The following is a 25923-nucleotide window of genomic DNA, read 5'->3' as shown; positions in this document are numbered from 1 at the left end:
CAGGATCTTCTCCGCCTCGTCTTGAGACAAAGACGCAGGTACCGCCGAAACCGCGATGGAATTCCCTGACAAGGGCTCCAAACGGAATCCGGATCCCTCCAACCCCGAAGCTAGCTCGGTCAGCCGAAGGCTTTCCCCCGGCGCCAGCTCGAGGAGCATGGGAGTCACCAGCCCCTGACTGGGGGGAGTTTCTCGGGCGAGATCCCTGCGGAGACGCTCATAGAGGAGCCGCTCGTGGGCGACGTGCTGATCGATGAGGTACAGGCCGTCGGGGCCTTCCAGCAAGATGAGGGTGCCTTTGTACTGCCCCAAGAGTCGAAACGGGCGGGTCTCGCCGGACCTCCCAGAGAGAGGAATCACTGGACGATCGACGGGCGGGAAGGCTGCCGTCGCCAACCGTGCTGCCGCGGCCGAGGCAGACTCCGGCATGGCCGCAGGCCGCTGGCCGATCCCTGCCACCGGTGGCCCCTCGTCCGGCAACCTCAGGGACTCTCTCACTTCCCCGGCCCCTGAGTCGCTCCAGGAGCCGTAGGTTCTGTCTCGAGAAGCACCGGAGCTCTCCCCCGGGCCTGCTGTCTCGCGCTCTCCGAGGCCCTGCCAGACAAAAGGTGCTTGGGGCCTTCCCTGGGGATCAGTCAATGGAGCTGGAACCTCTCCTCGGGCCTTGTCCAGGGTTACTCTCAGCTGGTCTCCCAGGCGATAGAGCAACCCTGGGTCGCGAAACCGTACCTCAGCCTTTTGGGGATGCACGTTGACGTCGACGTCCTCCGGCGGCAGATCGAGAAAGAGAAAGAGAGCCGGATAACGATCGCTCCTCCAAGTTTCTCGAACCGCACGATAGAAGGTCGCCAGCACGGAGCGGTCCCTCAACAGGCGACGATTGACGAAGACGAACAAGCGCCGCCCTTGGGTCGTTTCCGGGGTCCCTAGAAAACCGTGCAGGCTCTCGTCGGGCGCCGCCAGCTCCGGAGGAAGGATCTCCACCAATTGCCGAGCAAAGGGTGCGCCGAAGATCTGACCGATGCGCTCTCGGGCTCCTTCCGCGGTGGCTTCCACCGGCAAGGCCTCCAGGAGGACCCGTCCCTGAGACCGCACCGAAAAATGAACATCCGGCCGTGCCAGGGCATACCCCTGCACTACTTCGATGGAACGACGGAGCTCTGTCTCCGGCTTTTTTAGAAACTTCCGACGCGCCGGCACATTGAAGAAAAGGGAAGCGACCTCGAGAGTGGTGCCTCGCGCCCGAGCTGCCGGCTCGGCGACCTTGACCCGCCCTCCCTCGATGCGCACCCGATGCCCTTCTCCACTCTCCGTTGCAGTTAAGAGCTCCACCCGCGCCACCGATGCGATGGAGGCCAGCGCCTCTCCGCGAAATCCCAAAGTGGCAACCTTTTCCAGGTCTTCAAAGGAGTCGATTTTGCTGGTGGCATGGCGGTCGAAGGCGAGCAGTGAATCCTCCCTGCCCATGCCTCTACCGTTGTCCCGCACCACGATGCGACGTTTGCCTCCTGCTTCCAGCTCGACCTGCACCTCCGTGGAGCCAGCATCCAGAGAATTCTCGACCAGTTCTTTGACCACCGAAGCAGGGCGTTCCACCACCTCTCCGGCGGCGATCTGGCTAATCAGGTGGTCGTGTAGAAGATGAATTTGTGGCACCGAACGATTCTAGCTCGGATCGTCCCTTTCGGGGACATGATCGGTGGACTCACGGCAATAGAAAACTCGAGACTTCCCGCTGCTCCCTTGGATAAACTGCCTAGAGTCTCTAGGGAAAGTCACTGGCTTGCTAGAGTATTGGCCCGCGAGTGCACTGGCCTGCGAGTGCACTGGCCTGCGAGAGCACTGGCCTGCGAGAGCAACGGCCTGCGAGAGCAACGGCCCTTTCCACGAACCCAGTGGCGAGATCATTGGCAGATAGGAGATTTGGTAAGGAATCCGCAACCCCAACTCACCGAACAAGGGACGGTCGCAGCTAGGCCAGCAGAGATCTAGAATCGAGCAGCAGCCATGAAACTCGCCCAAGTCATCTCACTGATTACCTTCGGTCTACTCGCTGGCGTGGCGCAAGCACTTGAATCCGAAGCGCGCCAAATCGACGACACCTTGGTAGTCAACGAAGGCGTGCCCATGCGAGGAATCAGCCCGAAGGGCTTGGAGGGCGAGCCTACCGGCACCCCGCAACCCCTCTTGACTGCTACCACCGAAGGCCTGACTTTCCAGTACAGCAGCGACATGAAAGTGGAATCGGAGACGGGACTTGACATTCAAACAGTCACTGCGGAGACCGAAAATTCGACCCTGTTCATAGGTCAGGTCCGTCCCTATGAGCTGTCATCGGAGGAGGCCGTCAACGACACGCTCAAGAGGATGAAACGGCAATTCAAGAGCTTCGGAGCAACCTCTCCACAGGATCGCCGCAGCACATCTAGAAGGGCTATTGGAAGCAAGGAGACCATCGGGAAAAAGCTCAAATTCTCCCTGGGTCACCTGCGCCACGAGACCGAAGCCTCTTCTTTCCAGAGAGCGGGCAAGAACATCGCCTTGATCTTTCAGGCCGATCACGAGCACCGCGAAGAAGCAGAAACCTACTTCAAGATCATCGCCGACTCGATCCGCTAGGAGAAGGAGATTTATGCTAACTCGTCTCTTGGCCATCGGCGCCGGCGGCGCCTTGGGAGCCGTCCTACGGTTCCTCACCAGCGAGGCCGTGGGTCAGCCCCGTTGGGCTCAACCCTCTCGATTGGTGGGTAGCTCCTTCCCCTGGGGAACCTTGGTGGTCAATCTCACCGGCTGCCTGGCCATTGGCCTAGTAACCGGTCTGTGCCACCGCCGTCTGTTGCTCCAACCGGACCTTCGTGCCTTCCTATTGGTCGGTCTCTTAGGCGGCTACACCACCTTCTCCACCTTCTCCCTCGATACCCTGGAGCTGCTCCGCGGTGGCGACCACCTCCCTGCCCTGATCAACGGCCTGGGGAGCCCAGTTCTGGGAATCCTCGGCGTGTGGCTGGGACTGAGTCTGACCAAACTCCAGTAGAAAAGGAATATCAACCCCCGCAGGGAGGGCCCGTGGCAGCCAAGAAGCGTCTCAGGAAGTCGATGACATCCACTCAGTTCGACAACGGCTATTGGTATGTGGCGGAGCTTAAGGAGTTTGCCCAAGGAATCGGCATCCCCTCTGCGAGTCGGCTGAGAAAGAACGAGTTGGAGGTGGCCATCCAGCTCTTTCTCACCACTGGTGAGGTCCGAGCACCCGTTCAGAGTCCAGCACCGAAGGGAAGTGAGAAGGATGTCGACCGGGGACTCCACCTGGATCTATCGGTGGTGGTCTACACCAACGACAAGGAGACCAAGGAATTCCTCGAAAGGGAAGCCCAAAAACTGGCTCCAAGCTCGAAAAGAAAGTCCGGTGCCATGTACCGGCTCAACCGCTGGCGAGAAGAGCAGCTGGCCCGGAAAGTGCCGTTGACCTATGGGAATTTGGTGCAGGAATTCGCCCGATTGAATCAATGGCAGGGTCCCTTTGAGCAGATCCCCCACGGCAGATACATCAACTTCGTAGCCGATTTCCTCCGCTCCGAGGAAAACCCGACCCGAGAAGGAGCGACGGCAGCGTGGCAGGAGCTTAAGGAGCTCGACCTACCCAAGACCTACAGCGCCTGGGCACGCTTCCACCGCACCAGGAACGACTAGTGTCTCTCCCTCCATTAGCGGGACCCATCGAGGCTGTCCTCGCTCTCACTCCTCTATCTGCTGAAGCGGATAGGCCCTCAAGAGGGCTACTCTTTCGCCTCTTTTAGGTCTGCTTTGTCGATCACCAATTCCGATAGATGGGCGATGCGAGAGATGGTTCGGTGGATGGAGCGCAGGAGTGCGATGCGATTGGCTCGGAGAGCTGCGTCGTCCACCATCACCATGACGTCATCGAAGAAACGATCTAGGGTCGAGGCCAAGTTTCCGACTTCTTTGAGGCCGCCAAGGAAATCACCTCTCCCTACCGCCGACTCCATCTGCAGGGCCAGGTGCGCCGCTGCTCCATGAAGATCTTGCTCCGCTCCCTCTTCTAGAAGGGCCTCGTCGAGGTTGCCTTCCGGCTGATCCTTGATGATGTTGGCGATCCGTTTGGCGGAAAGGGCGACGGAACGAAAGGAGGATTGCTCCCGAATACGGTGTACCGCTTCGGTGCGTTCCAACAGCTCCGGAAGGTCACTGGAGCCAGCTGCTATGGCAGCCTCGATCTCGTCGTAGGCAAACCCTCGTGCCCCTAAGAGATGGCGAACCCGATCCAGGAGGAAGGGTTGGAAACTCTCTTGCACCTCTTCCAAAGGCTTTGCCAGAAGACTCCCATAGAGCTCAAGGCCAGCCTTGGAGGCTTCGCGAAGATCGATCGGCAAACCTCCCTCCAGTAGAATTCTCACCACCCCCTGGGCAGCCCGGCGCAAGCCGAAAGGGTCCTTGCTGCCACTGGGCACCAGACCGAGGCCAAACATTCCGGCGAGGGTGTCCAAGCGATCCGCAATCGCGGTGATCATGCCGACCCGTCCACGAGGCAGCCGATCCTCAGCGGAAGCGGGCAAGTATTGGTCGTAAATGGCCTGCCAGACCGTTTCCGGGTGACCTTCTTGCCGGGCGTAGACCCCGCCCATCACCCCCTGCAGCGAGGCAAACTCCCCGACCATCTCGGTCGAAAGATCTGCTTTGAGAAGTCGCCCGGCAACTTCCGCATCGGCAGCCTCCTGCAGCCATCCAAGAGTGGAGCACAGCGAGCCGGCCAACCGGGTCAAGCGTTGGGCTTTGTCGGCGTAGCTACCCAACTTAACGTGAAAGGTCCGCTGTGCCAGCTGCTCCAAACGCAGTTCCAACGAAACCTTGAGATCTTCCTGATAGAAGAACCGGCCGTCCTCGAGGCGAGCCGCAACCACCCACTGATTCCCGGAACGAACTTTCCCGTGGGGGTCGTCGGCTCGGTCCATGACGGTGAGAAACGCTGGAAGAAGATTGCCGTCCTCACCTTCTACCGTGAAGGCGCTCTGGTGATCCTTGAGGCTGGTGATGAGCACCTCCCGGGGCAATTCCAGAAAGCTGCTGTCGAACTGGCCCGCGGCGACACCGGGAATCTCGCACATGGCGGTCAGCCGGTGCAGGAGGTCTTCGTTCTCCACTAGGTGTCCACCGGCTTCTCCAGCCTGACTTTGCAACTGTTCCAGGAGCCGCTCCCGGCGCCTTCCTGGTTGGGGCACCAGGCCCCTCTCCGACAGCTTCTCGCGATAGTCGTCGAGGCCGTCCACGGAGAAGGTTTGCGGCGATAGAACCGGATGACCAATAGTGGTGTTCCCTGCTGGGACACCGAAGAGATCGAAGGGAATGACCTTGCCATCTAGGAGCGCCAAAAGACCATGCACCGGGCGCACCCAGGGGCCTTGGCCGGTCCCCCAATGCATACTCTTCGGCCAGTGAAGACCGGCCAACACTTCCGGCAGCAACTCCGAGAGCACCTCTTCCAAGGCTCGTCCCTCGATCTTACGAATCGCCGAGAGGTACTCCCCTTTGGCCGTCTCTACTCGTTGCAATGCCTCCGGAGCCATGCCGCAGCGCTTGGCAAACCCTGCTAGAGCCTTGGTGGGGTTGCCTTGAAGGTCGAAAGCCACTCGGGCCGGAGGCCCCATGAGGTGCTCTTCTCGATCCGGCTCCCGGGCCGGCAAGCCTTTGAGGATCAAAACCAAGCGCCGCGGAGTGTAGCCGGTCTCTACCTCCCGGGGGCCAAGGCCCTTGGTGGTCAGGTCTTCGAATAAGCGCCGGGAGAGCTCTTCGGTAGCCGGCTGCAACATGCGAGCGGGAATTTCCTCGGCTCGCACCTCTAGAAGTAGCTCTCCACTCACGACGCACCTCCGGTCGTTTCCTGTGCCGCCGTTTCCTGGGGTGCTCCATCTTCAGCCGTGTTCTCCGGGGGAAGCTCTGCTTCGCAAGGCAGCAGGGGAAAACCCAGGCGTTCCCGGCTCTCCACATAGGCCTTAGCGCAAGCCACCGCCAGATTGCGAACCCGCTTGATCAACGCCACCCGCTCGGTGACGGAAATAGCGCCGCGAGCATCGAGCACATTGAAGGCATGGGAGCATTTGAGAGCACACTCGTAGGCCGGCATCACGAAACCGGCCTCCAGACAACGCTGGGCTTCTCGTTCATAGCCATCGAATTGTCCGGAAAGCAAGCCCACGTCCGCCAACTCGAAATAGTAGTGAGACATTTCTGCTTCGTCTTGGTGACGAACCTGGCGATAGGAGATACCGCCGTCCACCCACTGAATGTCGTAAAGGCTACGGGCCTGGGCGAGAAACATCGTGATGCGCTCCAGACCGTAGGTGATCTCGGCACTGATCGGCGACAGCTCGAGCCCACCGGCCTGCTGAAAATAGGTAAATTGAGTAATCTCCATGCCATCCAACATGACTTGCCAACCCACTCCCCAAGCGCCCAGGGTAGGCGCTTCCCAGTTGTCCTCCTCGAAGCGCAGATCGTGCTGAGTCAGATCTAGGCCCAGCGCCTCTAGGCTCTTCACATAGAGCGCTTGAACATCCTTTGGATTGGGCTTCAGAACCACCTGGAACTGCGTGTGCTTGCCGAGGCGGAAGGGATTGTCCCCGTAGCGAGCATCGGCGGGTCGACGAGAAGGCTGCACGTAGGCAACTCGCCAGGGCTCCGGTCCAAGCACCCTCAAGAAGGTGTCCGGATGCATCGTACCGGCCCCCATTTCGAGGTCGTAGGGTTGTTGCAGCACACAGCCCTGGGCAGCCCAGAACTCCGATAGGCGCAGGATTAGATCCTGAAATGATTGCATGGCCGAGAAACCTCTATTGGTTGAAGTCGTTGGTTTGGAGAACCGCCCTTGCCTCATTCATGCCCCTCAGGTAGCAAGGCCAAGGAGCCCGACGCTATCGAATCTACCGGCAAGGGTAAAGCGGTGGCCCAAGGAGCTGAAGGGAGGCGTTGAAGGGTAGAGCCGAAGGGAGGCACTGAAGGGAAGAGCTGAAGGGAGCCCCGCCGGAGCGACTCCCAACCAGGACAGATTCCCCGAGGGATCCGGGACCGACTCATACCTCTCCCATTTGCCGTCTCATATCCTGCAGCACTCGGTAGGAGCGCAACTCTCGCTGGAGGAAATTCCGCCGAACCTTGGCGCACAGGTTTTCGCTCGCCCGGAGAACCCTATCGGTGGGCGGTTGCTGCGCCAATTGAGGCAACTTACGGTGGGAGATTTCCAACAGGAAGACCACCAAATCGGAGCTTACTTTTTGACGCCCGACCATGCCCTCCGAGCAGTCGGCGCATAGCAGGGCATCCCCGTTCTCAGGAAGGTAGGCCCCGGTAGCGAGGATCTGACCACAGCTGGGACATTCCGTGGGAGGCGGAAAGACTCCAGCCAATCGCAGCATCCAACTCTCGTAGAATCGCATCGCCAAATCCCAAGGAACTCCCGCCAAGAGGGCTTCCAAGGTCGAATCCAGCAGACGAAAGGGAAGCTCGCTCGTCTCGTTCTCCTGAATGAATTCCATGACCTGATCCGCCATGTAACTGCCGAGAAGGATCGCATCCAATTCCTCCTGCAACTTTCCAACGGAGCGCAGGGTCTCCGCCTGAGAAATTCTCACCAGGTCCCTACCGGGCTTCTCGACCCAGGTGAGAGAAACCTTGGCCAAAGGCTGCAATTGACCTGCATAACGGCTGTGTTTCCTCCGGGCGCCTTTGGCAACCCCGGATTTTTTCCCCATGTGCCGGGTTAGAAAGGTGACGATGCGGTCAGCGTCGGCGAGATCCCGGACCTCCAGAATCAGGGCCTCTGCGGTATGGATCTCCATAGCTGGAACTCTGCTCTACATGGGAGCTAGAAACCGGATCATTAGAGCCACCAGGCCGAAATAGATCAGGATGCCCAGAATATCGCTGCTGGTCGTGACCAGCGGACCCGCGGCCACCGCCGGGTCAATACCCAAGCGGCGGAACAGCAAGGGGATGAGAGCACCGGCCAAAGTTGCCACCAAAACGACCACCATCAGAGCTACCGAGACCAGCAGAGCGAAGCTGGGATCTCGCAAACGGACAAAGGCGGCCACTCCCACCGCCAACCCGAGAGTCAGCCCCACCAGCGCTCCTACTTTGAACTGCTGCCAAACGAACTGGCTCAGCCTTGTCCCTTCCGCACCCAACCTTCCCATGGCCAAGCCGCGAACGGTGATGGTCGATGTTTGGGATCCCGTCGTACCGCCGACCCCCATGACCGTTGGTACGAACCCCAATAGGAATAGCAATTCCTTGAATTGCACCTGGAAGCGCTCGAGAAGGAATCCCGTTGCTAACAGCCCCACCAAATTGGTGAGCAACCACGGCAACCGAATTCCCGCCACTCGCCAGGCTTTGCCCTGGTATTGAAGCTCGTCATCGGAGGTGCCGACGATCTTGTAGAAATCCTCTGTCGCCTCTTCCCGGACCACGTCAACGATATCGTCCACAGTGACGATGCCCACCAGCTGGTGCTGCTCATCGGTCACCGGGATGGCCAATAGGTCATACCGGGCCGCCAGTTGGGCTACCACTTCCTGATCCGTTTCCGTGCTCACCTGAATCAGATCCGGCTGCATGATTTCGCCGAGAGCCAAGTCGCCTCGGGACACCAAAATTTGACGCAAGGAGGTAACGCCGGCAAGCCGCCCGGCGTCATCGACCACGTAGAGATAGAAAATCATCTCTACGTCCGGATGCTCCCGAATAGCAGCGATGGCTTCGGCGACGGTGGTCTGTTCGCTGAGGGAAAAGAACTCCGAGTCCATAATGCGACCCGCGGAGTCATCTTCATAGGTCAAACGACTCTGAACTTCGGTGAGATCGCGCAGATCCACCACTTGCAAGACCTGCTCTTTGAGCTCTGCGGGAAGGCTCTCGATGAGAAAGACCGCGTCATCCACAGCGGCCATTTCGACGATGCCGCCCACCTGGTCGGGGGTCAACCGCTCGAGAATAGAAACGCGGAGGTTCGGCTCTAACTCGGTCAACACGTCCGAGGCCGCCTCCGGGTAGTCCCTCATCAGGATGTGGAACACCTTGAGTTGCTCGGCGGGCGTCAGGCCGGGCATGGCCACCGCCACGTCTTCTGGACGGACCTTACTGAGAAGATTGGAAATACGCTGGCCCGCGCCGCGTCGAACGAGGCGCCGAAGGGCGGCTGCAAACCGCCGAGAGCGAGGGGAGATTGCGCTTTCCATGGGGCCCGGATCGTAGCATAGGCGGTGCTACCGGAGCCTTTCCCGCTGGGCTAGGTAAAGGCTAGAGAATCTGTGGATTGAGGGATTGGTCGATATCTCGTAGGACCCGGCGGTTCTCCCGCCAGGCGGGCTCGAGCTTGACCTGGAGATCGAGGTAGAGGCGGCGCTCGAGAAAAGGCTCTAAATCGTGACGAGCTGCGGTACCGATGGCCTTGATTACGCTGCCTCCCTTGCCGATAAGGATCTTTTTCTGACCTGGTCGCTCAGCGAGGATCGTCGCGTAGATACGAACCAACCCTCCCTCTTCCTCCCAGCGATCGATCACCACCGCGGTGGTAAAGGGCAGCTCGTCACGGGTTAGCTCCAGGACTTTTTCCCGGATCCGCTCAGCGGCGAGAAAACGCTCCGGATGGAGAGTCAAGAGCTCCGGGTCGTAAACGGCTTCACCGACCGGAAGCTGCTGCCACAAGACCTTCATGAGCTCCTCACAACCACTTCCCTTGAGAGCACTGATGGGTACGATGTCGGCAAAACAATCGACCTCCCCATAGCGGGCGATGCGCGGTAGGAGAGAGGCTTTTGCAACCCGATCGATCTTATTGAGAGCCAGGACTTTCTTTCCTTCCGCCTGAGTCACCAAATCGAGAAGGTATTGGTCGCCGCTTCCAGGCTTCTGGCTGCTATCCACCAACAGGCAGACGATATCCGCATCCCGTAGAGCATCGGAGGCGTGGCGGACCATGCCTCGGTTGAGACGGTGCAAGGGTTTGTGTATGCCCGGAGTATCGAAGAAGACCATCTGACCCGGCTCGGCGGTGAGAATTCCCATCAGTCGGTGACGAGTCGTTTGCGGCTTGTCCGAGACGATCGCCAACTTCTCCTGCAGCAGATAGTTCATCAGAGTCGACTTGCCGGCATTGGGTCGACCGACCAACGCAACGGTGCCGCTTTTCTTGATGTCTTCTCGATGCTCCACGGACGGCTCCTCAGCCCCCAGCCCTTCAGCCGCGGATTCGTCCTTCTCTGAAGAATCCCCGAGGGTGTCAGATGCCATTCCTACTCTCCTCTTTCCTCGGCGGAATCAACCCGCTGCGCCAAGACGGTTTGGATACGTCTGTCGCCAACCTCTTCTATGGTGAACCGAAGGCCTTCCAATTCTGTGCTCTCCCCTTTGACCGGGACATACCCGAAGGTACTGAATAACATGCCACCCACCGTATCGAAAGATCCGTCCTCGAGCTCCAAACCGCATATCTTGTCCAGATCATCGACCCGGATTCGACCGTCCAGACGCCAAGAGCCGTCCGGAAGATGCTCGACCTGGGGAGGTAGATCCTCGTCCTGATCCACGATGTCCCCAACGATCTCTTCCAAGAGGTCCTCGATGGTCACCAGACCCGAGGTACCGCCGTATTCGTCGACGACCACGGCCATTTGCTGGCGCCGCTCCTGAAGCTCTTTGAGCACTTCGCCCAGGAGACGACTTTCAGGCACGAACCAGACCGACTTGACCAGGTCCCGAGTCTCGGGCCGAGTCTCCGCCAGCAACCCTCGCAACAGGTCGCGCAGATGAAGCACTCCGGCGATCTGGTCGATGGACTCCTCATAGATCGGAATTCTTGTATGAGTGGATTCCGACAGCAGCGAGGCTAGGTCGTCCAGGGAGCTCGAGACCGGCGCACAGATAACGTCAATGCGGGGGGTCATGATGCTGCGCACGCGGGTCTCCCCGAAGTCGACGACGCTTCGAACCATTTCGCTTTCATCGCTGTCCAGAATGCCCTCTCGGGTCCCTACGTCGATGAATGCTTCTAGGGCCTGGTCCGAAGGCTCGTCGTCTTCGTCCTCATCCCGCCGGTCGTAGGAAGCCGTCCTCATGAGGCCGGCGAGAAGGTGAACCAAAGGCAGGAGCAGGACCAGGAACACGCGGTACACCCAGGTCAATCGCTGCAGTGCTGACTCCGAGTCACCACGCACCAAATGGCGATTGAGCAACTCCACCAAAGCGGTTCCCGCCGGCAATAGAAGCCAAGGCCACAGGCGAACGAAAACACTTCCGGATTGGGCCGTCCCTTGCCATCGATCGTTGATCCAAAGAACCCACAAAATAAGCATAGGCAGAGTCACCGCCAGCACGGTGAGGAGGTACCGAAAGGCCTCGAAATGCCGCCGCGAGTCGTATAGCCGGCTCAAGCGGCCGCCCGCTTCTTCGGCCCAATGACTGAGGCGAATAGGGCTACAACGTTCCAGGAGAGCCGAGAGCACCGCCAGAAGGCAAGCCAAGACTCCTAGAGTCACCAAAGAAGGAAGGAACAAAGGTCCCGTGAACCAGCTCATGACTGTTCCAACCAACGCTGGCGCAGCCTGTCTTCGAGGCGTTCCATGGCCCCATCATCCGTCTCGTGGTCGTAGCCCAGGCAATGGAGTACACCGTGCAGCAGTAGCAGCCTCAATTCCCGCTCAGTGCTGTGGCCCGCCTCGAGGGCTTGGCGACGGGTGGCCGGCAGAGAGATCACCACATCCCCCAGGTGTTGGCCTTCCGGGGTGATCTCGCCGGGAAAAGAAAGCACATCGGTGACGGCTTCCTTGTCCCGATAGGTGCGATTCAGCCGCCGCAACTCGGTGTCACTGGTGAACCGGGCTCCAAAGCTGCCCACTTCCGGAGCCAGGGAACGCAAAAGCCTAGCCAACCAGGGGCGAAGCCGACGCGCTGCAGCCTCCGGATAGCGACTTGGGTTTTGCAAGAAGATCTCGCAGTCACCTTCGGATCTTGGACCGGGAGGAGGGTTGATACTGGGAGGTTCTGATTTCAAAGTTTGGTTGCGCTGCTTTGGTTGTTCATAGATCGCACCGGTTGCCGAAAGTTGCCGAAATCTGCCGAAATCTGAATCAAGATGCCCGAGCTCCCTTAGTCGACTCGCCCTTCTGGGGCTGGGCCTTGGGGGACTGAGTCTTGGAGGACTGAGTCTTGGGGGGCTGGGACTGGACCTTGGAGGACTCTGCCCTAGAGGACACTAAAGCCTTCTCTCGGTGATGCACTTTCTTGCCAGGGGGGTGATCGATGGGTTCCACGGACTCTCCCGGGCGATTCGATGAGAGTTTATCGCGGTACTCCTCGGGTTCTTGGGAATTCGATCTCTGGCCGTTCGATCTTTCCGCACCCTCTGTCTGGGAAACAGTCTGCTGGGATTCAATCGGCTTGGGCGTTTCGCCAGATCCTGGCCTGTCCCCCACTTCGCCGGCATCCCCTTTGACCCGCTTCGTTCTTTGATTGAAGTCGAAGCCGGGGTAGTCGATGCGGCGATGATAGATATTCGAGAGCACTCTTTGGAAGGCCTCGGAAACCACAGCGATATCGGAAAGAGTCAGGTCGGTCTCGTCCAACTGGCCGTCCTGAAGGCAATCATCAACGATCTTGCCAACCAAAGTCCGTAGTTTTAGATCCGTGGGGGCCACCAATGTGCGGCTGGCGGCCTCGACCCCATCCGCCAGCATCAAGACGCCCATCTCCTTGTTGGACGGCTTCGGCCCTGGATAGCGGTAGTCCTCCTCCCGCACGGTCTCCTCGCCCCCTTTTTCGATAGCCCGGTTGAAGAAATAGCTAATTCGCCGGGTGCCGTGATGTTGCGAGATGGCATCCCGCAGAAGCTGGGGCAAATTGTACTCCCCCGCCAAGGTCAGGCCCACTTTGACGTGATTGATCAGTACGAGGGCACTCATGGAGGGTTGCAACTTGTCGTGGGGATTGTGACGAGAGTGTTGATTCTCGATGAAATAATCTGGACGGGCCATTTTTCCGATGTCGTGATATAGCCCGCCGGCATAGGCCAACACGGCATCTGCACCAATGGCTTCGCAGCCAGCCTTCGCCAAATTCGCAACCATCAAGGAATGCTGAAAACTTCCAGGCGCATCAGAGGCCAATCGCCGCAGCAGCGGTAGGTTGGTGTTCGACAGCTCGACCAATTTGATGTCCGTAGTAATGCAGAAGAACGACTCGAGGATCGGCACCGTGAAGCTGGCAACAGCGGCGACGATGAGACCTCCAATCAAACCGCAAAGAAGATCGAAGCCAACCTGCGAGAGATTTCTCTCGGCGACCTCCGGCGATATGGAAGTGATGATCAAGATCAGCACCAGATTCGCCAAGCCCACCATAGTGCCGACCCGAGCCATCACCAATCGCTGCTTGAACTGAGTCACATCGAGAGTGAATATCGCAGCCAAAGAACCGCCCAGGCAGTACAGCCAAATCCAACCGGAGTGAGCCGGGGTTACGAAGCTCACCAGGACGGAAAACACCAAAGACAGCATCAAGGCGCTATTGCGGGTGTAGAGCAAGCGCGCTACCAACGCGAGAGCTGCCAAAGGAACGGCATAGGCATAGCTCTGAGGAGTACTGAAATTCGCTGCCTTCAAGGCTTCTCCGAGGCCCTGGGCAATGAGGAAAGCCATTTTGGCTCCCAACAACACAAGGACGAGGACTATGAGACCTTCGTTGAAGCGGCGTTGGCGGCTGTGATCGGCCACTTTCTCCCCACGGAAACCCAGCCATACGGACCAGGCGCCCAGCAAGAGAAGCAGCAGGGTCCCCAAGAAGGGCAGCACCCTCGATTGGCGAGACCCTTCCCGGGTCATCTCAGCAATCGCTCGGGCCGCAGCTACGGGAACCCGGTCTCCTTTGCGAACCAGTATCTCCCCCTCGCGGATCTGAAAAAATACCGGCCTCTGCGGCAGCTGCGGCGGCTTCTCTTCGAGCCAAGGTCTCACTGCTATTGGGGCTCAGATTGGGCGACACGTTAGCGAATAGAAAGGCCTCCAGGAGACCTCGCCCCTGACGGGTGAACCCAGACCATCCACGGACCTCCGCTGCAAAGAAGGCTCGGACCTCTTCCGGGTAACCCAGATGGCCGTAGAGATCTAGGCGCCTCTCTTCTTTGTCGGTGCCGAGATTCAACAGAGTGATCCCCCGAACCCGGTTCTCCAAGAGCATCCCTTTGTTAGGAGCCACACCCCGCTGCAGAACGACCGGAAGAACCCCAGAATTCGGTCTTCCAGATCTGCAGAGAATTCCTTGGCAGCCAGGAGATTCAGTTCCTCCGGAGTCAGCTTGAGGTCGGTGACCGACAGCAGCGCCTGCTGAACCGACTCGTCTGCCGCCGCGGTCTCTCGGATCTCCGTGGGAACATCCGCGACCAGCCGCCTCCCTTCCGAGAACAGCAAACTGATCTTGGTCTCGGTAGCAGCCGCGGAACGAGAGTCGAAGTCCCACACCGGAAGCACGTCATCCCGAGCCTTCTGACGCTTCTGGAAGTAGTTTCCAGATCCTCGATGGGTAGATCGAAAGGAGCCTCAAAATCCAGCGCCGCGATGGCTCCCGCCTGAAATCCCTCGCCTCGGAACTGGTCGTAGGGGTTGCGGGGCACCAGAGCCCAGCAGCCCACTGCCAGGAAGATCACCACCCAGAGCCCCTGAGTCTCCAACAACCAGGTGCGCCACGCTTCCGCCCGCTTACCGAGGCGCGAAAGGATCCCGGTCTTGGCCTTCTCGAAGGGAGGTTGGCTGGCGGTACGGGGATGTTTGGAAGAGGTCATGATCAAAAGCTCGAGCCCAAGCAGGACTCAAAGAATCCCTCAGCCCCTTTGGTCGCCAGAGGAGGAGGAAGAACGGGACGAGGCCAAGGAATCTCGCTGAGCCCGATCGCTATCGAATTGTTCGTAGGCGTTGACCACCTTCTGAACCAGCGGGTGCCGAACCACATCGCGTCGATCGAAGTTGCGAAAGGCGATTCCTTCGACCCCTTCGAGAACGATCGAAGCCTCATAGAGTCCTGAGGTCCGACCGGTGGGTAGGTCGACCTGAGTGATATCCCCATTGACAACGGCTCGGGAGCCAAAACCGATCCGGGTCAGAAACATTTTCATCTGCTCGCTCGTGGTGTTTTGAGCTTCGTCCAGAATGATGAAGCTCTCGTTGAGGGATCTACCCCGCATGAAAGCGATGGGAGCGACCTCGATGATGCCCCTCTCGATCAACCGCCCCACCTTCTCGTAGCCGATGATGTCGTAAAGGGCATCGTACAAAGGCCGCAAATAGGGGTTCACCTTTTCCACCAAATCCCCCGGCAGAAAGCCCAACTTCTCCCGGCTTCCACCGCTGGCCGGGCCAAAACGATGCGCCGAACCTTTTTCTCCATTAACGCGGCGGCGGCCATGGCCACGGCCAAATAGGTCTTCCCAGTGCCCGCGGGGCCGATGGATATGACGATATCGTGCTCCGCCATGGCCTTGAGGTAAAGCTGTTGACGCAGAGTTCTGGGGGCTACCAAACGGCGCACCGAAGCTTCAATCCCCTTGGGTTCGAAGAACTCTTCCAAAGAGACCGAAGGGTCTTCCCGCACCACCCGAATGGCCGTTAGGACGTCTCCGGGCCGGAGCTGGTATCCCTTCTCCACCAGGTTCGCCAAGCCAAGCATGAGCCCCTCCACCAGAGCTGCTTTCGCGGCATCTCCAGAGATCAGCAACTTGCTCCCACGAGCGGTAACTCGAACCTGAAAAGTCCGTTCGACCTTTCTCAAGTACTCGTCGTGGGGCCCGAATAAGGCCGAGAGAGCGTCTTCCGGAAGATCGACCCGAAACTCCCCAGGTGATTCCTCCGGCGAGCTCCCAGCCGCCTCCGAATCTCCCTCCGGGATGGGACGAATATCCTCCGCTGACACCGACGGGGAGCATAAGCTCGCCTCGGACACCGTCTCTTCCGGCTGTGTTTCAAGGGTTATGGTCGAGGTCTCAGACATAGCGTTCTTGATCTTTCGGCAAGCTCCCAGTGTACTACGGGGAGTTGCCCCGGGCCGGATTCTCCGCCGGGAGATCCCTCCTATTTCTTCTCGTAGGTATAAAAACCCTGGCCGCTCTTCTTACCCAACCGGCCTGCGGTCACCATCTGTTTGAGCAATGGAGGCGGCGCAAAGCGCTTCTCGCGATATTCCTCGAACATGATGTTCGCGATGAAATAGGTGGTATCCAGCCCCACGAAATCGAGCAATCTGAAGGGCCCCATGGGATAACCACAACCCAATTTCATAGCATTGTCCATAGCTTCGACAGTCCCCAAGCCCTCTTCATAGGCGCGGATGGCGTCGAGGAGGTACGGGACCAAGAGGCGGTTGACAATGAAGCCTGATTTGTCGCCGCAGACGACGGGAGCTTTCCCTAACTCCTCGACGAATTGAGTCGCGTCTTGAACCGTTTGATCGGAACTGAGCAAGGTGCGGACGACCTCCACTAGCTTCATAACGGGCACTGGGTTGAAGAAGTGAAGGCCGACGAAGTTCTCCGGTCGCGCCGTTGCTACAGCTAGTTGAGTAATGGTCAGCGAAGACGTGTTACTGGCAAAGATGGCCTTGTCCTGAACGATGCGATCCAGAGACACGAAGGTCTTTCTCTTTTCTTCGACATTCTCCACAATGGCCTCGATGACCAAGTCGCAGTCTTCGAGAGCCTCCAAGTCGACCACGCCGGTGAGACGGCCAAGGGTAGCTTCCCCATCATGAGCTTCCAGCTTCCCCTTGGTCACGGCCCGATCGATAGAGCTTCGAATGCGGTTCATACCGCGATCCAGCAGATCTTCGCTAACCTCCCGGACCAAAGTCTCGAGTCCAGCGCGAGCACAAACTTCCGCGATACCAGACCCCATGAGGCCGCAACCGAGCACCCCTACCTTTTTGATCTTCATGCCATCTCCTATGGGACCAAAAGTTTCGGGAAAGTAGCTCTCTCGGCACTTTCCCCGCATATTCCTATCCAGATCGTTCCATCTCTTCAATCAGCCGGCTGCCATCTGGTTGCCGGCGTAAACGTAGCCCTAGAGCCCCTTCGGGGATCCAAGGCATCCGCTCGGCCCATTCCACGGCCTTGACCGCCTCTTGCGCCATGAGCTCTTCGAGGCCCAGAGCCTCGGCTTCGCCACTGCTCAACCGGTAGAGGTCGAGATGGAGCAGTCGTCCGAGGGGCCCGTCTAGCTCCCGCACCAGGGTGAAGGTTGGGGATTGTACCGCTTCTGGCGAAATTCCCAAGCCTTCAGCGAGCCCTCGTACCAATACGGTCTTGCCACAGCCCAAATCTCCGCACAGCAGAAGCACTCCGTGGGGCAGCAGCTCCGCGGCGAGGTGATGCCCAACCGCTCGGGTTTCCGCCTCATCGCGGCACTGCCAGCGTCTCATGACCGGACCAAGGAGAGCTGAGCGCCGGCCAGCTCATCTAGCAGATCGGTGGCCGAAAGAGCGGATTCTCCGAGGCGCTTCGCCCCTCGATCCCCCGCATCTCCATGCAGAAAGACCCCCAACTGAGCTGCCGCCAGGGCTTCGTAACCTTGAGCTAGCAGAGCACCCATGAGGCCCGTCAAGATGTCCCCGCTGCCTCCCGTTGCCATGCCGGCATTGCCGGTTGGGTTGATGTAGATGTCGCCCTCCGGAGTCGCCACCAAGGTCTGATGGCCTTTGAGGACCAAGACGGCTCCGGTTTCTCGAGCGCCGAGGCGAGCCGCGGCGCAGCGCTCCTTGGCGGTGCGGGCGACCGGTTGGGAGAGGAGCCGTGCGAGTTCCCCGGGGTGAGGTGTCAGCACCAAGGTACCGGTCCTCCGGCGCAGCTCTGCGCCTCGACCGGCGAAGGCATTGATGCCATCCGCATCCAGCACCAAGGGTGCCTCGGTATCGAGAACCATGGCGCGCACGGCGAGCTCCCACGGGAGTTCCTCTAGAACCGATGAATCTGGACCGGGACCCGCAGAGGCTCGATCCTCTATCGCCCGAAGAGCCGTCACACCTGGGTCCGGGGCTAGCCCTGGACCCAGGGCGAGGGCTGATTTCCCCTTCGCCAAGGCAAGGAAGGTTTCCACAGCGGGGGCGGCCAAGGCACCCTCCTCCCCTACTGCCAAAGGCACCGTCATGGACTCCAAGGAACCGCCGTCGACGAGATTCACCAAAGGCTCGGGCACCGCCACCGTTACCAGTCCCGCACCGCCCTTCACCGCCCCTCGAGCCGCCAAGATCGCTGCCCCGGCCTTCCCGGGAGACCCGGCGCACAACAACAGGTGGCCGAAGGTTCCCTTGTGCCCCGCTCGGGGCCGCGGCTCTATGAAGGCGGCTAACTCTGAGGGCAGCATCAAATGGAGCCGGCCTTCCTCCGGAAGCGCCTCCTCGACCCAGGAAGAGGGAAAACCCAGATCCGTTACCGCCAAATCCCCCACCGCGGCAGCGGCCGGAAAGAAAATATGGGCGAGCTTCGGAGCGGCGAAGGTCACTGTCAGCTGGGCTCGAATACGGGGACCGATGGGAGATTCAAGGCTCGCGTCCAAACCGCTGGGAAGATCCACCGCCAGCACCGGAATCGCGAGGCGATTCAATCCCTCCACGAGGACTGCAAAGGTCCCCTGAAGAGGTCGGTGAAGGCCGGTACCGAACAGGGCGTCGATGACCAGGGTAGCGCCGGTCGCTGTCGCCTCCAAAGCAGCTGTCGCCGAATCCTCGTCGTAGATTTCGCCGATCTCCAGGCCCAAGCGGCGACAGATCTCCAGCTGAGCTGCCGCATCTCCGGTCGGGCCTCTGACTTCCTTTCCCCGGCTCCCACCAACGACGTAAAGGGCGACGCCGTAACCGCGAGTAGCCAATAGGCGACCGACCGCCAAGCCATCTCCTCCGTTGTTGCCGGGTCCACAAAAGATCGCCACCGACTCGACCTCGGGAAAGCGCTCCCCCACCGCCTCGACCACACCATAGGCGGCGTTCTCCATTAAGACCAGCCCCGCCAGGCCGAGCTCTTCCATGGCAGATTGGTCTACCTGCTTCATCTCGTCCCCAGTGAGGACTCTCATGAAGCCTCCTCCTGAGGCAAACGACCCCAGGAAGTCAGCACCTGGCGAGTTTGGGGACAGTCCGAGGTCTCTTCTTGGCGCGAGCTCGAAGGCCGATGGGCCTTCAAGAATTCCACCAAGCGATCCAAATCTTCCGGCGTGTCTACGTCAAACCCTTCGGTGAGGGCTTCCCAGGTCAGACCGAGGCGGCGAACCACAGCAACCGTCGCGTCCAACACACCGGCGGTGCTCCAGGGAATGGCTTCGAATAGATCTCGGTTCAAGGCTTGGCGAGAGCAGGCGATCAAGTAGTAACCTCCATCGGACGCTGGTCCCAGAACAACATCGGCTCCCTTCTCGACCCGCTGGAAAGCCTCCTCCACCGCATCCACAGGAACCGTCGGGTGATCGCTCCCCATGGCTGCCACTATAGGGAACGTCTCTGCAGCACTGTGAAGACCGTTGAAGAGGCGATTTCCTAAGTTTGCTCCTCGCTGACGGAATCCTGGGACTTCCGTGCCACTGGCCAGTCGGTACTTCGGCACCGCCTCCTCCTCCTCTAGGGCCCAAGCCAAGTGTAGAGAGAAGCTGCCACGAGCCAATCGTTCCACTACGTCGTCGACGAAAGCAGCATGGAGCCGAGCGGTCTGAGTGGCGTTAAGATCGCCTATCAATCGGGTCTTCACCCGCCCCGGAAGAGCCGGTTTCGTGAACACGAGAAGACTCCGACGGTTTATCGCCCTCGAGTCCATGGAGTCGGCAGGAGTTTTCGACATCGGGGGATTCTACCGCCGGTTCCAGGAAGGATGCACGTCATGGGAATCGCAACATTGCTCACCGACTTCGGAACGGCCGACTACTATGTCGCCGCCGTCAAGGGAACCTTGCTTCGATTGGCTCCCGGCCACCAGTTGGTGGATCTCAGTCATGAGGTACCAGCCGGCGATGTGCAAGGAGCTTCCTGGCTGTTGGCCGGCGCCGCTCCCAGCTTTCCCAAGGGCACCCTCCATGTGGCAGTGGTCGACCCCGGAGTCGGGAGTGGACGGCGTATTCTCGCGGTGCGAAGTGCTGGCATGACCTTCCTCGCGCCAGACAATGGCTTGCTCACTCCGATTTTCGAGGGCCGAGAGCCCTGGGCAGACCGCCAAGTCTTTACCGTGGACCGACCAGACCTCTATTTGACTTCCCCCGGGTCGACCTTCCACGGCCGCGACCGATTCGCTCCGATCGCCGCCTTTCTCCTACGGGGAGGAGAGTTGGAAGATCTAGGACCGGCCGCGGAGGACCCCATGCGACTCTCCGACCCACCCCCAAGGCGTCAAAAGGGAGCTCTCGAAGGCAGAGTGGTTCACATCGACCGCTTCGGAAACCTGGTCACCAATGTTCCAACGGTCTGGCTCGATGAAAACTTTCAATATGCCGAGATCGAGAATCAACGCGCTACTCACCGAGTAGGCTGTTACGCTCAACTACCTCGAGACGAAGCGGGGGTGATTCCCGGTTCCCTGGGGACTCTCGAGATTTCTCTGGATGGCGCCTCTCTAGCGAGGCGCTGGAATATCTCTAGGGATATTTCGGTTCGGTTTGTATCTAGCTGCTAGACTGATATCTTTCACGATGAGAATTTCCGGCACCTGCAAAGATGGGTTCCACAAGGAGCAAGGGATGACCAAGTGGGAGTACAAGATCATCAACATCCGTAGCGAGAACTACCGCCTCGACCCGAACGCGGCCCCGCAACTCACCGAGTTGGGCCAACAGGGTTGGGAATTGGTGGGACTGACTTCAGTGAATTTCAAGACTGGCGCGACCGACAACATCGCAATGGTCTTCAAACGCCCTTCAAGCTAGACGCTTTTTGACTCACCAATCCGGCTGACGAGTGGCAGGGAATTAAGGCTCGTCCCCGCCCCGCCACCCCCAAGCCAGAGCCAAACCCGCCGCTAAGCTCAGCACGACAAGAGTGGGCATCGCCTTTCGCGGAGCCCACCCGATCTCACTCAACGAAGCTTCTCTCAGCTCCTGGAGTTCAAACTCCAGGAGCTGGCGACTTTCCGCGCGGCGCTGAACAGCCCTCTCCTGAAGGCGTTTTCCTCGCCGACTCATCGAATCTCCTCCGGTTCCGGTGGAGGCTCCTCGGAATCAGCTGGCCTTTGCCGACGAGATTTGTTGCCCAAACGATGCCCCGCTGCTTCACGCTCCGCAAGGCTGTTGCGCCACCAGTGCAAGTGGTCTTCCAGGTGGCCTCGAACGATGGCGGTGGGTGGCCGATGCTGCCGAAGAATCCGGTAGCCAGCGAAGATCAAACCTCCTGCCACTAGAATCAACAGCAAGAGGACCGCCGCAGCGGCTCGCCAGACTCCCCACAGCTCTGCCAACAGAGCGATCACGAAAGCGGTGAAGACTCCGACACTCCAAAAAACGAAAGCTGCCGCGCTGGCGAAATAGATCAGAGCCCTCAACCAACCACGGCCGGTTGTCTGAACCTCCGATAGCAGCGCTTCCAGCTCCGCCTGGAGCACTTCCAGGAAAGCGCTGCCCAAGGAGCGCGCTCGGCGAGTCCATCGCTTCATCAGGAAGACCCCACATTGACCCGGCGACGCACGAAAGAGGTGACCGCCGCCAGATCATCCCTCAGACCGATAGCGACCTCGTGGCTGCCTTTTCGCATCAAAAGCTCCATCTGGTAGACGAAGATCTGTTCCTGCTCGGGATCCAGCTGATCTGCAGGAATGCTGATGGGTACCGAGGTTTCTTGCACCTGAGAAGTAGCCCCTTCCCAATCCTTGGCGGCGACAAAAATGCGCAAGCGCCCTTCCAGGGAGCCGCCCACGGGCAGCAAGGTGACGTCCTTGAGAGGGATTCGAACCTTGATCGGCATCAAGAAGTGTCGGCCGCGATCCCGCTCGACCCCTCGGCCGAAACGCAGCTCGAGATTGTGCTCGTTGCTCTCCACCTCGAAGTCCAGAGACGCCATGGTGCCTTCCGACATGATGGTTTCGACGCTCTTGTCCCGATAACTTTCTCGGTACCGAACTCTCACGCCCTTCCGTTTCACCTTCACCTTCAAGGAGTAGAGCCGACCCGTACCGGCGTGGGCCGGATTGAACCCCAGAGAGTAGTAGTTGCGAAAATCTTCAGCCACCTGGCGCAGGGCGGGCAGCACCCGATTGCGGTTGACGATCGCCTTGCCGCCCGTACCGTTGGCTAGAAAATGGAGCGTGTCCTGGATATTGGCGATGCGCGTGCTGTCGACGAGTACTCCGCGGCCAGCCTCTCCCTGCTGTGATGCACTGACACTGTCGTAGGTCCGCAAACCTGCGGCATCCAGGGTGTAAAAGGTGACTCGATTGGCGTTGGAGAGAGCCACCAATTCCTTGAAGCTGCGGGACATGTCGTAGGAGAAAGTCTCGTTGATGGCCGAGCTGTTGGGGAATTTGCTCTCTACATACTGAAAGACATCCTGCCCAGCCACCATGGGAATACCGTCGCTGACGTGGAGCACCACCTTGCGCCCCGGTAACCCAGCCAGCTGGCTGACGAACTCTTTGAGAGCCCGAATGGTAAAGGTGAGGTCACTAAGCGTAGATTCGGCGTAGGTGCGGGCGTGCGGGATAGAGCCGAGAAGTCATCGTTGGACTCTTCGATTCGCTCCATGGCGTCTTTGCGCTCCGAGTCTCGCTGGGAAGCATGGCCCGCCACCCGCTCCAGACGAGACAGGGCCGCTGAAACGATTCGGCCATCACTGGTGAAGGGCTGTTCGACCTTGAGGGAACGGGTATAGGTAACCAGCATCACCCGATCCTCGGGACCGACATTTTGAGTGATGAACTGGCGGATCTCCTTGGTGACCCGGTTGCGGTTCAACGGGTGAATATTGAAGTGATCGATGAATACGATGAGGCTGAGCCGCTGGTCTTCCGGAACGCCGATGGGGGAAAGCTGCGCCCTGCCCAGGCTCCCTGGCCGAGCTCTGGGGTTGACCTCTACCCCATCCCCTTGAGGCGCGCCGTTTTGAACCGCATAGAAATTGGTCACTTTCATGGGACGGCCGTCTTCGAGAAGCTCGAAGTCGGCCTTGGTGAGGCCCATGATGGGCACGCCCTTCTTGTCGGTCACAACGACATCGACGTTGACCAAATTGACGTTGATGGTGTCCAGGAAGAGATCTTTGATCTCTTCCCCGTCGCCCGTGGAGACCTCCTCCGGCGCTTTCGCCGCCTTGGTGGGAACCGTGGCGACCATCGGCGCCTTGGGATCTTCCCCGACTGGGGCTGTCTCGCCTTCGGAGCCCTTCGCGGGCTCCGGTTCCGCTGCGATCTCTTTCTCCGGCTCTTGAGCCAGCAATGGCGTCGAAAGACCGAAAGCCAGGGCCAACAGCAGCGCCAACAGAATCGGTACCAGCGCACACCAGCTCCGCCTCCCCAAGGCCAGCGGGGACTGCCCGTGACGGTCGGTCGGTTGGCCGGAGGGGGACGAAAGGAATCTAGTTCGGATCGATGTCATTTGGGTTTCCTCTGCAAGAACTGCCGGCGGCATTATACGGGCATTCGTCCGGCCAAGATGACGCTACCGCTCTCTCCGATGCGCCGTCATCAGAAATTCCTAGCTGGCAGAAGGCTGCCCCACTTCCCCATTCGATCAGGTTCAGCACCCCCTATGGAGATGGTTGACCGGGCCATGGCCCCTTCCAAGCGGGTAGGCGACCCGTATCGCCTCATGGAGATAGTCGACCGCACCCTCTACGGCTCTAGCAAGAGGCGCGCCAGCTCCCAACCCTGCCGCGATGGCCGAAGAGAGAGTACACCCGGTACCGTGGGTCGAAGCGGTCACCAAACGAGGGTGAGAGAAGCGTCGAAAGGACTGGCCATCGTAGAGCAAGTCGAGCAACTCTTCCCCGGTTCCGTGTCCCCCCTTGATCAAGACTGCTGGTCCTGACTTCGCCAAGCGAAGGGCAGCCTGCTGCCTCTCCAACTCCGTATCCACGGGCAATCCCGTTAGGCGTTGAGCCTCGGGAAGATTCGGAGTCACTAGGGTCGCCAGGGGAAGGAGCACCGTTACCAAAGCTTCGATGGCCTCTTCCTGCAGGAGAGCATCTCCGCTCTTGGCCACCATGACCGGGTCGAGTACCACAGGCGGTCCACGGTGACGGCCCAACGCTTCGGCCACCGCTTCGATAACGGCGGCGTTGCCGAGCATTCCGATCTTTACCGCATCCACCCCGATGTCCTCGAAGACGGCATCGATTTGCGCTGTAACCACCTCCGGCGGCACCTCGTGGATAGCGCTCACTCGACAGGTATTCTGAGCCGTTACCGCCGACACCGCCGACATGCCAAAGCAGCGAAAAGCAGCGAAAGTCTTGAGGTCGGCCTGGATTCCCGCACCACCACCGGAGTCGGAGCCGGCAATGGTGAGGAGACGGGGGGGCGATTGGGGCATCCGTCGAAGGTCCTACCACCTAGGCCGTGCTCTTGGCAGGCCCCCGCGATGAGCGCAGCCAGAGAATGACGACCAGCGCAAGGACACAGAGGCTGATCAGTTGGGCCAGCGTGAAGTGGCCCAGGTATCGGTCGTCCTTGGCGCGAAAGAACTCGACCCAAAGCGTTCCAACGCCATCAGAGCGAAAACGCTGAGAGCTGTGGTACCCGCAGCCACCTTGCCGAGGAGCCGCCGGGCTACCAGCCAAATCCCCAGAGCGATCAGGGTCTCATAGAGCTGGGTCGGGTGGACCGCAAGAAAGTCGCCGCCAGAGGCTCCCTCAGGGATTTCGACCCCGAAAGAACGCTCCATGTTTTCTGCCGTGGTGGGCGGCAAGCCGCGGCGAAACTCCACCGCCCAGGGGACCGACGAAGGAATGCCGTAGTCATCGCCCACCAGAAAACAGCCAACCCGGCCAATGGCGTAGCCCAATGGCAATGCGACAGCACCGGCGTCGACCGTTTTCACCACGGGCAGCTTGCGCCGGCGTACCGTCCAGATGACCGCCGCGGTAGCGAGCAGGAAGCCTCCATACCAAACCAAGCCGGAGCGGCTGAAAATGAGCCGCCAATCCGCGTACAAGGCTGCATAGTAAATCTTGGCGCCAAGAATGCCACCGATGCCTGCCGCGACCACGATGGCGCTAGCGTCTTCCTCATCGCCAATACCCAGCTGTCCCATTCCTCGCCGCAGCTGAAAGTAGCTGGCAACAAAGGCCAGGACCATGGTCAGCCCAAAGGGGCTGATGGAAAACGAACCGATGCTAAATAGTTCCGGGATCATGAGGCGGCCTATGGTAGCACCCACTGGCTATCAACAGCAGGTGATTGTCGTTGGGTCGCGGCGGCATCCAAGGAACAACCCATTGGCCATCCCGGGAAACGCGGAAAGTCAACACAGCTTTGTTGGGTGGACCTACCCTCTTACTTCCGATCGTTGGGTGACCAGTCGTACTCCAGAAAGCTCAGCTGCGGCTGGCTCGCCTCGATGCGGCTCGCCAAGGCGGAGGGTAGCCGCTCCACGACCCAGGCCAGAGAATCAGCACCAAAATCCTCGCTGTACCAATCAAAAATCGACGAAAGCCACAGACGGTTGGCGTCGCTGTCATAGCGCAACCCCTTGGTTTCGTCACCCAGGAACCGTGCTGTTTGTTCCTGCAGCTGCTTTTCGAGGCGGCTCGCCTCGAAAAGCTCGGGACGCAGGTCCGGACAGCCGGTGGAAGCGCAAACGACAGCGAAGTGGACCCGTGGCTCCCCCAGGTCCAGAGCCTTCCGTTCCAATTCATTCAAGGTCAACTCTTGGCCGGCAACCGGAAAGGTCTGTCGGTCGAAGAAGCCGTCTT

General features: G+C 59.6%; 2 protein-coding genes across 3 annotated transcripts in view; both read right to left on the bottom strand.

Annotated features, from left to right (window-relative positions):
- The window catches only part of appbp2 (amyloid beta precursor protein (cytoplasmic tail) binding protein 2), a 121434-nt gene that overhangs the window by 27201 nt on the left and 68310 nt on the right, over positions 1-25923 (bottom strand). The window lies entirely within an intron of this gene.
- Positions 16128-17045, bottom strand: LOC140676718 (3-hydroxybutyryl-CoA dehydrogenase-like). The gene has a single exon (XM_072911949.1). It carries the CDS (start codon positions 17043-17045, stop codon positions 16128-16130), a length of 918 nt encoding a protein of 305 aa, XP_072768050.1.

This window comes from Nerophis lumbriciformis, linkage group LG30 (assembly GCF_033978685.3).
Source record: "Nerophis lumbriciformis linkage group LG30, RoL_Nlum_v2.1, whole genome shotgun sequence".
NCBI lineage: Eukaryota > Metazoa > Chordata > Actinopteri > Syngnathiformes > Syngnathidae > Nerophis > Nerophis lumbriciformis.
Note: the sequence above shows the minus strand (reverse complement) of the source record. Positions and strands in the feature narration are given on the sequence as shown.

Excerpts from the sequence above, each read along its gene's own strand:
- LOC140676718 (XM_072911949.1), bottom strand. The coding sequence starts at position 17,045 with ATGCGGGGAAAGTGCCGAGAGAGCTACTTTCCCGAAACTTTTGGTCCC.